The sequence below is a fragment of the Numenius arquata genome, unplaced genomic scaffold (assembly GCF_964106895.1).
Source record: "Numenius arquata unplaced genomic scaffold, bNumArq3.hap1.1 HAP1_SCAFFOLD_1708, whole genome shotgun sequence".
Classification (NCBI taxonomy): Eukaryota; Metazoa; Chordata; class Aves; order Charadriiformes; family Scolopacidae; genus Numenius; species Numenius arquata.
Window position 1 is genome coordinate 1 of NW_027415067.1, and position 12,120 is coordinate 12,120.

General features: G+C 68.7%; 1 protein-coding gene across 1 annotated transcript; it reads left to right on the top strand.

Moving 5' to 3' along the window:
* Window positions 1-2,484: 2,484 nt before the first annotated feature.
* DENND4B (DENN domain containing 4B) lies at window positions 2,485-11,014 on the top strand. Its single transcript, XM_074167459.1, is given in 26 exon segments — window positions 2,485-2,795; window positions 2,907-3,159; window positions 3,304-3,373; window positions 3,512-3,681; window positions 3,793-4,034; window positions 4,153-4,219; window positions 4,358-4,416; window positions 4,526-4,670; window positions 4,830-5,005; window positions 5,149-5,249; window positions 5,383-5,598; window positions 5,701-5,904; window positions 5,907-6,072; window positions 6,274-6,397; window positions 6,530-6,736; window positions 6,850-6,978; window positions 7,089-7,236; window positions 7,310-7,869; window positions 7,965-8,087; window positions 8,211-8,386; window positions 9,627-9,756; window positions 9,859-10,092; window positions 10,184-10,283; window positions 10,394-10,559; window positions 10,672-10,736; window positions 10,869-11,014. Coding segments are annotated over 26 exon segments (4,476 nt in total). The 5' UTR covers window positions 2,485-2,496.
* Window positions 11,015-12,120: the final 1,106 nt, after the last annotated feature.

Genomic DNA, 12,120 nt, shown 5'->3' on the forward strand with positions numbered 1-12,120 from the left:
GGCGGGGGCCGGGCGGGCGGGCGCGCGGTAGCGGCCCGGTGGAGCCCAGCGGCGCGGCCCGGCCCGGCCCGGCCCGCAGGTACCGGCGGGGGAACCGGGGGGAGACCGGGGGAAACCGGGGGCTGCTCGTGGCCCCGGGGCCGGAGGGAGCTGGCCGGGTGTAGGGCCTGTGGGGCCGGCTGCGGGGTCTGTGGGGCCGGGCGTAGGGGCCGGGCCGTCTATAGGGCCTGTGGGGCTGGGCATAGGGCCTGGGCCGGCTATAGGGCCTGTGGGGCCGGACATAGGGCCTGGGCCGGCTATAGGGCCTGTGGGCCGGGCCTAGGGCCTGTGGGGCCGTCCATAGGGCCTGTGGGCTGGGCATAGGGCCTGGGCCGGCTATGGGGCCTGTGGGGCCGGCTATAGGCCTGTGGGGCCAGCTATAGGGCCTGTGGGGCAGGGCGTGTAGGGTATATAGGGCTGGCTATGAGGTGTATAGGGCTGGCTGTGCAGTGTATAGGGCCGGCTATAGGGCTTGTGGGGCTGGGTGTAGGGCCTGTGAGGCAAGCTATAGGGCCTGTGGGCAGGGCGTGTAGGGTATATAGGGGCTGGCTATGAAGTATACAGGGCCTGTGGGGCCGGGGTGTAGGGCCTGTGGGGCTGGCTATAGGGCCTGTGGGGCCGGCTATAGGGCCTGTGGGGCTGGCCATGGTGTGTAGGGTGCTCAGGGCCGGCCGGGGGTGTCTCGGTGGCCCGGCTGACATTTGCTGGTGCCCCCATTTCCACCCCAGGGTTTCCAGCCCCAGAGGGACGGGGTTGGGGGGCGGTGGTGTGTGTGTGTGTGGGGAGGGTGGGGGGGCGGTTGTGGGGTGCAGGGAGCCATGGGGCAGAGGGCGGTTCAGCTGGTCAAGGTCCCCAGGCACACGTGGGGCAGAGGTTGCCGGGGGACATGTTGCTGCCTGGGGGACCCCCCAGCGCTTCCCTGCCTTTGGGGCACGGCCGTGGGGCGGGCTTGCCCCATAGCCGGCAACCGGTTCCTCCTGCCCCACTGTGTGTGTGTCTGTGTGTGTGTGGGGGGGTCCTGCTTCCCCCCACAGTCATCACTTCCCCTTTGGCCGCCCCACGGTGGGGCCGGTTCCTGCTCCCACGGGGACCCCCCCCCTCCCTGGGGCTGCCCGCGCTGGGGGTCACCGGGGGGGGGGTGTGTGAGGGGGGGTGAGGGGGGTGTGGGGTGTGGGGGGGGTGGTGGTCCGTGGGGACCATTGGGGCGGCTCAAGGGACCCGTCACCCAGCACCCTGCCGTGTCCCCCTGGCTTTCAGTGGGGGTGCCCCACTGCGGGGCAGGGAGAGGACCCATGGGAGAGGGGAGGGGGGGGGAAATGTGTGTGTGGGGCCCCCCCCCCGCCAGTTTCACCCCACCGGAGGCGGGTGGCAGGAAGCTAAATCGGGAGCCGGAGCTGCGTCTCGACCGTCGTCACGTGGCCCTGGGCTAAAAATATCCTGAGTGGCCCCCCCCACCCCCCCCAGCCCCCCCACCCACGTAGGGCCGGGGGGGGGGGGTCCCGGGGTCCCCAGCTGGGGGTCGGGGGACAGGCTCCAGCGCCGCCCTGTCCCTGTCCCTGCCGGCACGGGGGGATGCTGGCACGGTCCCAGCGGGGTGTGTGATCCGCCCCCCCCGCCCCCCGGGATAATTGGGGGGGTCGTTTCTCCTGGGGTCGTGGGGCCACCGTGGTGTCCCTGCTTGGGGTCCCTGGGGTGGGGGTTGGCACTGGTTTACACACACACACCCCCCTCTCTCCGGTGTGGTTGGGGCAGAGCCGGTGTTGTGCCCCCCCCACACACACCCCGGAGGGGGGGTGACGGCCGCGGGGGGGGGTGACGTGGGTGTTCACGGCCTCCTCGCCTGCTTCCTTCCCCTTTCCCGCCCGCCCTGCGCAGCTCCGGCCGCCCCCGCGGACCCCCTTCCTGCGGCCCCCCCCGGGCAAGCTGGGGACACTGGGGACACTGGGGATGGGGGGGGAGGGGGGGGCACGGAGGGGACAGTGGCCGGGGCTTGGAGCCACCGAGCTGAATGGGGGGGGGGGGGGGGGGCCACGCTGCAAGGGGGGGGGGGGGTGTCCTGTCTCAGAGGTGCTGCCCGAGGGGTGTCGCTGTGCTGAGGGTGGGGTGCGCTCTGTGTGTGTGTGTGTGTGTCCCCCCAAAGCCGTGGGGGTCCCCATCACATCGCGGCGTGACCGGAAGCCTCCTCCCTTCCCGTCCCCATCAGCTTTCGCCCCGTCAGCTCCTCCGTGCCCCACGGCCACCAGCTCCGCCGTGGGGCACCCCACGCTGTCAGCCTGCTGGGCCAGGAGGAGCTTTCCCTGCTCTGTGGGGCGCCGGAGGGAGGTGGGGGTGTGTGTGTGTGTGTGTGTGTGTGTGTGCGCGCTATGGGGCAGGGTTGGGGTGTCACCCATCCCTCTCCGTGTGTCATCGTGTGTGTGTCCGTGTCCCCCGTCCCCCAATTTCCAGATGCCGTGAGCCATGTCGGACGAGAAGCCCCCGCAGCTGGTGGATTATTTCGTGGTGGCCGGACTGACGGACACCTCGCGGCCGTTGGAGGAGGAGAATCAACAGCACCGGGCGGCCCGGCCCAGCGAACCCATCACCGACGTGGCCGTCATCATCCGCTCGCAGGGCGAGGAGGTGCCCCACGGTTTCACCTGCATCGAGACCACAACCTCGGGTCACCCCGTCGACCTCAACGCCGGGCTGCTCAACAACCCCCAGATGTTCATATGCTACAAGCGGAGCCGGGACAAACCCCCCCTCATCGAATTGGGGTGAGCGCCTTGGGGACGGGGACGGGCTCTGAGTTTCGGGGGGGACGGGACACACGCGTGAACTCCCCGAGGGTTTTTCACCCCTTTTTTCCCCCCCTTCGCCGCCTCCAGGGTGCACTATGAGGGTAAGGATCGCCCGAAGCCGGGCTATAAGATCCTGGACACGACGCCCTACAGTCGCTCGGCCAACCTCAATTCGGGGGGGCCGGGACATCAACGCACCTTCCTGACCTACCGGCGGGCGGCCGAACCCCACGGCCACAACACGTTGGGGGTCACCGACATCTGCCTCATCATGCCCAGCAAAGGGGAGAGCACCCCCCACACCTTCTGTCGGGTGGACAAGAACCTCAACACCAGCATGGTGGGTCCCGGCGTCGGCGTCATGTGTGTGTGTGTGTCCCACCCCCCCCCCCCCAAACCCCCCCAACCCCTTTTTACCGCTGCCGGGATGTCCCCCCACCCCCCGGCCCCCACACTGACCCCCAGCTCCGTTCCCTCCTTGCAGTGGGGTCCTGCCCTCTTCCTGTGCTACAAGATCGCCATGGCCAAGGCCAACACGCTGGTCTACGAAGCAGGTAGGGGGCTCTCCTGGTCATTTTTTGGGGGGGCTGTTGGGGGGGGTGGGCCTTGGCAGGCTGCTGAGCGCCCACCCAGCCTCTTCCTGGGCAAAACCATGAAGCGAGGCTCCTCCTTCTGTCCGTCTGTCCGTCCAGGGCTGCTGGGCCGTTACCCGGAGCAGGACAGCGAGTCCTTTCCCCTGCCCGATTCCGTGCCCGTCTTCTGCTTGCCCATGGGGGCCACCATCGAGAGCTGGCCGGCCGACACCAAGTACCCCTTGCCCGTTTTCTCCACCTTCGTGCTGACGGGCGCCTCGGGCGACAAGGCAGGAGGGGGTCGGGGCTCCATGCTGGCTGGGGGGCAGTTTTTTTTTGGGGGGGTGGGGGTGGGGGTGGGGGTGTTCTCCCACCCTTACGCCCTTCCCTTTCCCACGCAGGTTTACGGGGCGGCCATCCAGTTCCACGAGGCGTTTCCTCGGGAGAGGCTGTCGGAGAAGCAGAGCCTTCGCCTGGGGCTACTGAGCGTGGTGGACCGGCGGCCCGTGGCCGGTCGCTCGTTGCAAACCCGTAAGAGCATCTGCGTCCTCTCCCACTGGCCCTTCTTCGACGTCTTCCGCAAGTTCCTCATGTTTATCTACCGCTACTCCATCTCGGGGCCCCACGTGCTGCCCCTTGAGACGTGAGCGCTGGGGAGGGGAGGGGACACACACACGCACACACAGACACAATGGGGGGGTGACCTTCTGTCACCTCTCTCCCCCCTCCTTCCCTCCGCTGACGTCCCCCTCTGCCTGCAGGCACATCTCGCACTTCATGCACAACGTCCCCTTCCCGTCCCCGCAGCGGCCGCGCATCCTGGTCCAGGTGAGTCATCGTGTGTGTGTGTGTCCCCCGTGCGTGCCCCCCCCGCCCCCCACATCGTCCCCGTCCCTTTGCTGGCTCCCCCTCAGCTCACCCTGTCCCCGTGTGTCCCCCCCCCTTATCCCCCCCCCCCTCCCCCAGATGTCCCCGTACGACAACTTGCTGCTGTGCCGGCCCGTGTCCTCCCCGCTGCCGCTCAGGTAGGGACGGCTCTGGGGGACAAATACACATGGGGAGGGGGACACGGGGCAGCTGAGTGATGTGTGTGTCCCCCGTGTGTCCCCCCCCCGCCAACAACTACCTCAACAGCGGCGCCAGTTTCCTGACCCTGCTGCAGAACCTGGGCCCTGACAACGCGGTGGCGCTTCTGGTGGCCGTGCTGACCGAGCAGAAGCTGCTCATCCACTCCCTGCGCCCCGACGTCCTGACCAGCGTGGGCGAAGCCCTGGTGGCGGTGAGTGCCGGGGGGGGGAAAGGGAAGGGGACGACACGACACCACACACACACACACACACACACACGCACGCACACGCGTGCGACAACGCGCCGCGGCGCCGGGGGAAATCCCCAACCCCGGCCCCGCGGCGCTGATGGCCCTTGTCCTGTCCCCCAGATGATCTTCCCCCTGCGCTGGCAGTGCCCCTACATCCCGCTGTGCCCGCTGGCGCTGGCTGACGTGCTGTGTGCCCCCGTGCCCTTCATTGTAGGCATCCACTCCAGCTACTTCGACCTCTACGAGCCCCCCAGGGACGTCATCTTCGTCGACCTGGACACCAACACCATCTTCCAGTGAGTCACCCCCTTCCTTCCTCCCCCCCCCCTCTCCCCCCCGTCCAGTTTTTAGCCACAAAGCGGGGAGGACGTCGGGGGTCCTACCGGCCGCCCTCCCCTCGTCCCTTTTTGTGTCCCCCCCCCCCCTCCCCGCTTTCTAGGAGCGAGGAACGCAAGCTGTTGTCCCCCCGCTCCCTTCCCCGCCGCCCCTGCAAGGTGCTGCTGGCCTCGCTCCACGGCCTCTCCCAGCAGCTGGATGAGAGTGAGTGGGGGGTCCTGGAAGGTGGGGGGGGGGGGTAGGGGGCACACCCCCCCCCCGCTGTCTCCTCTCCCTAATTTTTATACACACGCGCACACCCCCCCACACCCCCCCTCTACACGCTTTGTTTTGGCAGTGTACAGCGGGCCGGGGGAGGAGGCGTCGCTGGAGCTGCTGCTGAGCGACGCGGAGGCGGCGCGGGGCCGACGAGCGCAGCTGGAGCTGGAAGCCAGGGCGGCTTTTCTGCGTTTCATGGCCTGCGTCCTGCGGGGATATCGTTCCTTCCTGCGCCCCATCGCCCTGGCGCCCGCCCCGGCCGGCCGCGACGCCGGCAGCCTCTTCGCCCTACAGGGTGGGCCGTAGGGGAAAAGTGGGGTGATGGGGGGGGGTGGTGGTGATGGTGGTGTCAGCTGGGTTTAATCCCCCCCCATCCCACCCTTTCCACCTCCTCCAGGGTTCCTGAAGTCCCGGGAACGGGCGTACCACCGGTTTTACGGGCAGCTCCTGCGCACCCAGCTCTTCACCCAGTTCATCGAGGATTGTTCCTTCGCCAGCGACCGAGACCCCTGCCTGGAGTTTTTCGACACCTGCGTGGATAAGGTGGGTCCTGCCCCCTCCACGCCGTGGCCCTGTGTCGTCCCCTCCGTCCCCCCACCCCGGTGACACCCCCCGTGTCCCCTCCCCAGGTGCAGGTGGAGCTGGAGAAGCCGGAGGACACCCCCCTGATGGAGCTGGATGACCCGCGGGGGGGCGAGCACACCGTCTTCATCACCCCCCCTGAGCAACCGGCGGGTCCCGACGGCTCCGAGCCGCCTGCGCGGTACCGGTGAGACCCCCCCCGGCCCCCCACAACCCCTCCGCCCCCCAGATCCCCCCAACTCAGCCTCTACTTGCCCCCCCCGGGCAACCGGCGGATCCCGATGGCTCCGAGCCACCCGTGCGATACCAGTGAGACCCCCCCGACCGCCCCCAGCCCCTCTGCCCCCCAGGTCCCCCCAACTCAGCTTCTGCTCCCCCCCACCCCCAGCTATGATGGGTTCCCCACCCTGCGCCCCGAGCTCCTGGAGCCCCCCCGGGACCCGTTGGTGGCCCAGCTGTGCCAGGCCAGGAGCAGCGCCCCCAGTAGCCCGGCCCCACGCAGGACCAAGCAGGTGAGTGGGGCCAACACTGCGATGAGTTGGCCAGGCCTCAGCAGGGACGGGACAGTGAAGGGGGCAAGACGCTGGCTGCCCCCCCCCCCCCCTCCCCCCCCAGCTCCCTCCTCTTCCTCCCCTCGTTCCCAGGAGATGAAGGTGGCCCAGCGCGTGGCCCAGAAGTATTCCTCGGTGCCCGACATGTGGGCCAAGTGCCTGCTGGGGCACTGCTACGGCCTCTGGTTCCTTTACTTGCCCACCCACGTCCGCGCCGCCCCCGCCAAGCTGCGGGCCCTCCAGCTGGCCTACGACGTCCTGCGCAAGATGGAGGCTCACAAAGTGGTGCTGCCGGATGAGGTAGGGGGCGTTTGGGGCAAGGGAGGGGGGGGGGGGGGGGTTCTTGGGGAGGAAGGGGGTGCTGTGGCCATCCCTGATCGCCCCTGGTTGCCTCCCCCCCGCCCCCCCCCCAGGTTTGTTACCGCATCCTGATGCAGCTCTGCGGGCAGTACGGGGAGCCGGTGCTCTCCGTGCGGGTGCTGCTGGAGATGAAACGAGCCGGCATCGTCCCCAACACCGTCACCTACGGCTACTACAACAAGGTGACGGTGGGGGTGGGTGGGGGGGACGACGACGCACACTTGGGGGGCACCAGGAGGGTTCCCCGAAAGCACCTAACTGTGTTTTGTTTCCCCCCCCCCCAACCTCACAGGCGGTGCTGGAGAGCAAGTGGCCGGCGGGCACCCAGGGGGGGCGCCTGCGTTGGGCCAAGCTCCGCAACGTGGTGCTGGGGGCCGCCCAGTTTCGGCAGCCCCTGTGGCAACGGGAACGTCGGGCCGCCGCCACCGCTGCCCCCCCAGGTAAGGTGGGGATGGGGGGGGTCGGGGGGAGACGCTCTCTCCCCGCTGACATCCCCTTTGTCCCCTCCTGCAGGTGGCCGAGCCCCCCCGGCGCCCCGTCCCAGCCTGCAGCGACAGACCACCTGGGCCGGGCGCAGCCTGCGGGACGCCCCCCCGGCCCCCCGGCTGGTGAAGAGCGGCAGCCTCAGCTTTCCCGGTGGCACCCAGGTTGAGGGGGGCCGGGGGGGGCCGGGGGAGCCCCCCGCTACCCATCCCCCGCTTCTTCCCGTAGCCCCAGACCCGCTGCCCCCCCGGTTGCGGGGTCCCCCCGGCTCTGCCGACGGGAGCCTTTCGGACATCAGCTTCGCTACGGATGAGAGCGACCGGGCGGACGAGGGGCCGGGGGGGTCAGGGGGGGCGTCGGGGGGTACGCCGAGGCGGGGGCTGGCCGCCAAGCTGCAGCAGCTGCTGTCCCCTGGCAAACGGCCCCCCCTCCGGCCGGCCGCCAGCACCGAGCTCCCCACGGGATCCCGGGACGCCGCCGCCGTCCCACGCCGGGGCTCCGAGCAACGGGACGGGGACCCCCAGCCGCGTCGCAGCCCCGCCGAGACCCTGCTGCGCCCACGGGAGCGCCCCGAATCCACCGCTTCCGAGGTACCCGGCTCGGAGCTGTGGTTGTCCGTCCGTCTGTCCATCCCGTCTGTCCCCGCTGATGGTGCCTGTCGTGTCCCCCCCCCCTTCCTCCCCAGAGCTCCGTCTCGCTGGGCAGCGAGTTGGACCTGTCGGACACGTCGGTGGGCAGCACCGGTGTCCCCAAATCCGCCGAGCCACCGGCCGACGGGGCAAGCGGGCAGGAGCCGCCGGCCGTGGAGGTGAGTCGGGGACTGGGGGGGGGGGGGGGGTGTCCCGTCCCACCGTGGCCCCCCTGCCCCCGCTTCAAGCCTTTGCTGGGGTGGGGGGGGTGTGTGTGTGACGGTGCCGCTGTCACCGGCCAGGTCCTGCTGTCCAGCTGCTCGCGGTGCCAGGGCTGCGGGGCGCTGGTGTACGACGAGGAGGTGATGGCGGGCTGGACGTCCGACGACTCCAACCTCAACACCACCTGCCCCTTCTGCGGCCGCTCCTTCGTCCCCTTCCTCAGCATCGAGATCCAGGATTTCCAGCAGCCCCCCAGGTGGGACTTCCCTCCCCTACACCCCCGTGTCCCCCGTCCTCCGGGAGAAACCCTCCTGTCCCCCGTCCTTGGGGTCCCCAGCACCCCTCTTTGCTGCCCACCAGTGTTCCCAGCACCCCTCTTTGCTGCCCACCAGTGTCCTCCCTTCCTCTCATGCTCTGGGGGAAGACCCTAATGTCCCCCATCCTTCCTGGTGTCCCCAGTGTCCCCAACGTCCCTCTTTGCTGCCCACCAGTGTCCCCTGTCCTCTGGGGGAAGACCCTAATGTCCCCTATCCTCCCTGGTGTCCCCAACATCTCTCTTTGCTGCCCACCAGTGTCCCCTGTCCTCTGGGGGAAGACCCTGATGTCCCCCATCATTCCTGGTGTCCCCAGTGTCCCCAACTTCCCTCTTTGCTGCCCACCGGTGTCCCTTGTCCTGTCCTCAGGGAAAAAAACTTACGTCCCACGTGGTCTCCAGTGTCCCTGGTGTCCCCAACGTCCCTCTTTTTGCCCACTGCTGTTCCCCAACCTTCCACCCTCTTGGAGAAAACCCCAATGTCCCACACCCCCCATGGTGTCCCCAGTGTCCCTAACCCCCCTCTTTGCTGCCCACCAGTGTCCCCCGTCTTTCCATCCTCTGGGAGAAAACCCTCATGTCCTGCATCCCCCCCGGTGTCCCCAGTGTCCCCAGTGTCCCTAACTGGTGTCCTTCATCCTCTGGGGGGAAACCCTAATGTCCACATCCGCCCTCATGTCCCCCATGTCCCCAGTGTCCCCAGTGTCCCTAACCCCTCTCTTTGCTGCCCACCTGTGTCCCCCATCCTTCCATCCTCTGGGGAGAAACCCTAATGTCCACATCACCCTGGTGTCCCCAGTGTCCCCAGTGTCCCTAATTGGTGTCCTTCCATTCTCTGGGGGGAAACCCTAATGTCCACACCCCCCTGGTGTCCCCAGTGTCTCCAGTGTCCCCGGTGTCCCTTTGCTGCCCACCAGTGTCCCCCATCCTTCCATCCTCTGGGAGAAAACCCTAATGTCCTGTATCCCCCCCAGTGTCCCTAACTGGTGTCCTCCCATCCTCTGGGGGAAACCCTAATGTCCACATCCCCCCTGGTGTCCCCAGTGACCCCAGTGTCCCTAACCCCCCCTCTTTGCTCCCCACCGTTTCCCTCCAACCTTCCATCCTCTGGGCAAACCCCTAATGTCCCCTGTCCCATCCCCCTTTCCATAACCCCCCCCCCCTCCTCTTCTTTGTCACCCAGTGCCACCGAGGACGGCTCCCTCCCTCCTCCCGCCTCGCAGGGACCGGTGCTCAGCGACCGTCGCCGCTGCCTGGCCCTGGACGAGGCCGAGCCGGAGCCGGAGCTCTGTAACGGCTGCCCGGACGCGGCGGTACGGAGCCGGGACACGGAGCTCGGGGGTGACAACCATCCCCAGGGGTGTCCCAGCAACGTGTCACCCCTGTCACTCACCCCATCCTCCCCCTCCAATTAGGTGCCACGGCGGTCGGAGAGGGTGGCTTTCGCCTACCTGAGCCCCTTGGTGCTGCGGAAGGAGCTGGAAAGTTTGGTGGAAAACGAAGGGGGGGAATTCCTGGCGCAGCCGGAGCTGGTGGACAGTCACCCCATCATCTACTGGAACCTCGTCTGGTACTTCCAACGCCTGGGGCTGCCCAGTAACCTCCCCCGCCTGCTACTGGGCTCCCAGCACGTCGCCCCGGCCCCGCAGGTAAAACTGGGGGAAGAGGGGGGCGCTATAGGGAGGGGTTTTGGGGGGTTGCCCCCAGCCTGGTGCCCACTTTCCTGTCCCGCAGACGCAGCCCCCCGAGTCCCCCTGCGTCCGCATCCGGCTGCTCTGGGACGTCCTGGCCCCCGAGCCCGACAGCAGCCCCCCGCTTTACGTCCTCTGGCGGCTTCACAGTGAGTTGGGAGGGGGGTGGGAGAGAGGGGGGGGGGGACACAGCAGTAGGTATCGGGGTGACGCTGATCCCCATCTCTATTCCTCTGTCCCGACCGTCCCCCCTCCACAGGTAACGTCCCCACCCGGCTGCGGTCCTGGCGGCCCCACGGCCACCCCTTCTCGCTGGCCTTCCTGGAGGCCGTGCTGAGCCACGTGGGGCTGAGCGAGGTCCACAAGGCCATCGCCCTCTTCCTGGAGACACTGGCGGAGCCGGGGGGGCCCCGACACCTCCAGAGGTAGGAGCTGGGAACACACACCCCCCACACACACCCCGGGACCCCCTTATATCATCACCGAGCTGGGTTTACCCCCCCACCGCCCCCCTCCCTCATCGCTCTTCCTCCCCAGGAGCATCTACCGGGAAATCCTCTTCCTCACGCTGGCGGCGCTGGGCAGGGACCACATGGATATCGGTACGGAGGGGGGTCTTGGGAGGGGGGGGGGGGGGGTTTAGGAGAAGGGGGGAGGGGGGGAGCCAGGTAATGCTGGTGTGTTTATGGTCCCCCCCCCTTTCCACCCTTCCTTCTCCTTCCCGGCCTTCGCAGCCGCCTTCGACAAGAAGTACAAGTCGGCCTACACCAAACTGGCGGGGAGCCTGGGCAAGGAGGAGCTGCGGCGGCGGCGGGCGCAGCCCCCCAGCTCTAAAGCCATCGACTGTCGCAAGAGCTTCGGGGCCACCCTCGAGTGCTAGAGACCCCCCCCCACTTCCTCACACACACACCCCACACCCCCCCCCCCTTCTCCCTCCTGGGCGGGGGGGGAGGGGGGCAAGGGGGCCCAGCCCAGCCCCTCCACACCCCGGCTCACAAAGGGTTTTATATGTCAGTATTAATATATTTTTATTTATTTATCCTCATGTCGTGTCCCCCCCCCAACCCCCCAATCATCTCCGCCCTGTCACCGCCTGCCTGTGCCCCCCCGGGGGAGGGGGGTGTTGGGGGCCATCGGGGGGTAGGGGATGGGGTAGGGGTGGGGAAGGGATTTTGGGGGGAGTTTTGGGGGGTTTTGGGCCCCCCCCCTCCCCTCGCACTGTGCAATAGGAAACGCCCCCCCCCCCCCGCCCCCAAGCCCCGGGGGTCTGTAAATAAAAGCCGCTGCGGTATTTTCCCTACTGCCTCCCCAGGTGCTTTCTTGGGGGGGGGGGGGGTGTCGAGGGGGAACGGGGGGGGGGGACAGGGAGAACCCCTGGGGGTGCGGGCGGCGCCATGACACCATCGAGATTTGGGGGGGGGGGGGGGGGGGGAAGAGGTGCCAGAGCGTTGGCCTGCGGCCACGGCGGCCATCTTAGGGCCTGGCGGAGGCCTCGGGGCTGAGGCGAGGCCTTGCCGGGGCACGGTCGGGGCCGTGGGGGGCCGGGGGGGGGGTTGCCTACCCAGTACCGGGGCCTGCACCCGCCCCCCCACCTCACCGTGACGGCGTCGCGCCGGGCCACGTGCCCGCCGGTGCTGGGCGCCACGTGGGCCGGGGGCGGGTACGGCGGCCGCGTTGGGCCCAAATTCCTTCACACCCTCCTCCCTCCCCCGCCCCCCCCACCCTTCCCGGGGTGTGTGCGGGGGGTGGTTTTTTTTGCCCGCCGACACCGCGCGCGGCCGGCGGTACCCGGATGTCCAGGCTCGGGGACCCATTAAAGGCGCCCCGCGGGGAAGCTCGGCGGTTTCCCATTGGCGAAACCGCCCGTCAATCTCGGCGCCCGCCCGCCAATAAAAAGAAGGAGGCCGGCCTGATGGGGAAGCCGGAGGATTCGATTGGCTAAACGTCGCGTCCGTCGCCGCGCCGCGCCAATGGGCGTCGCGCCTG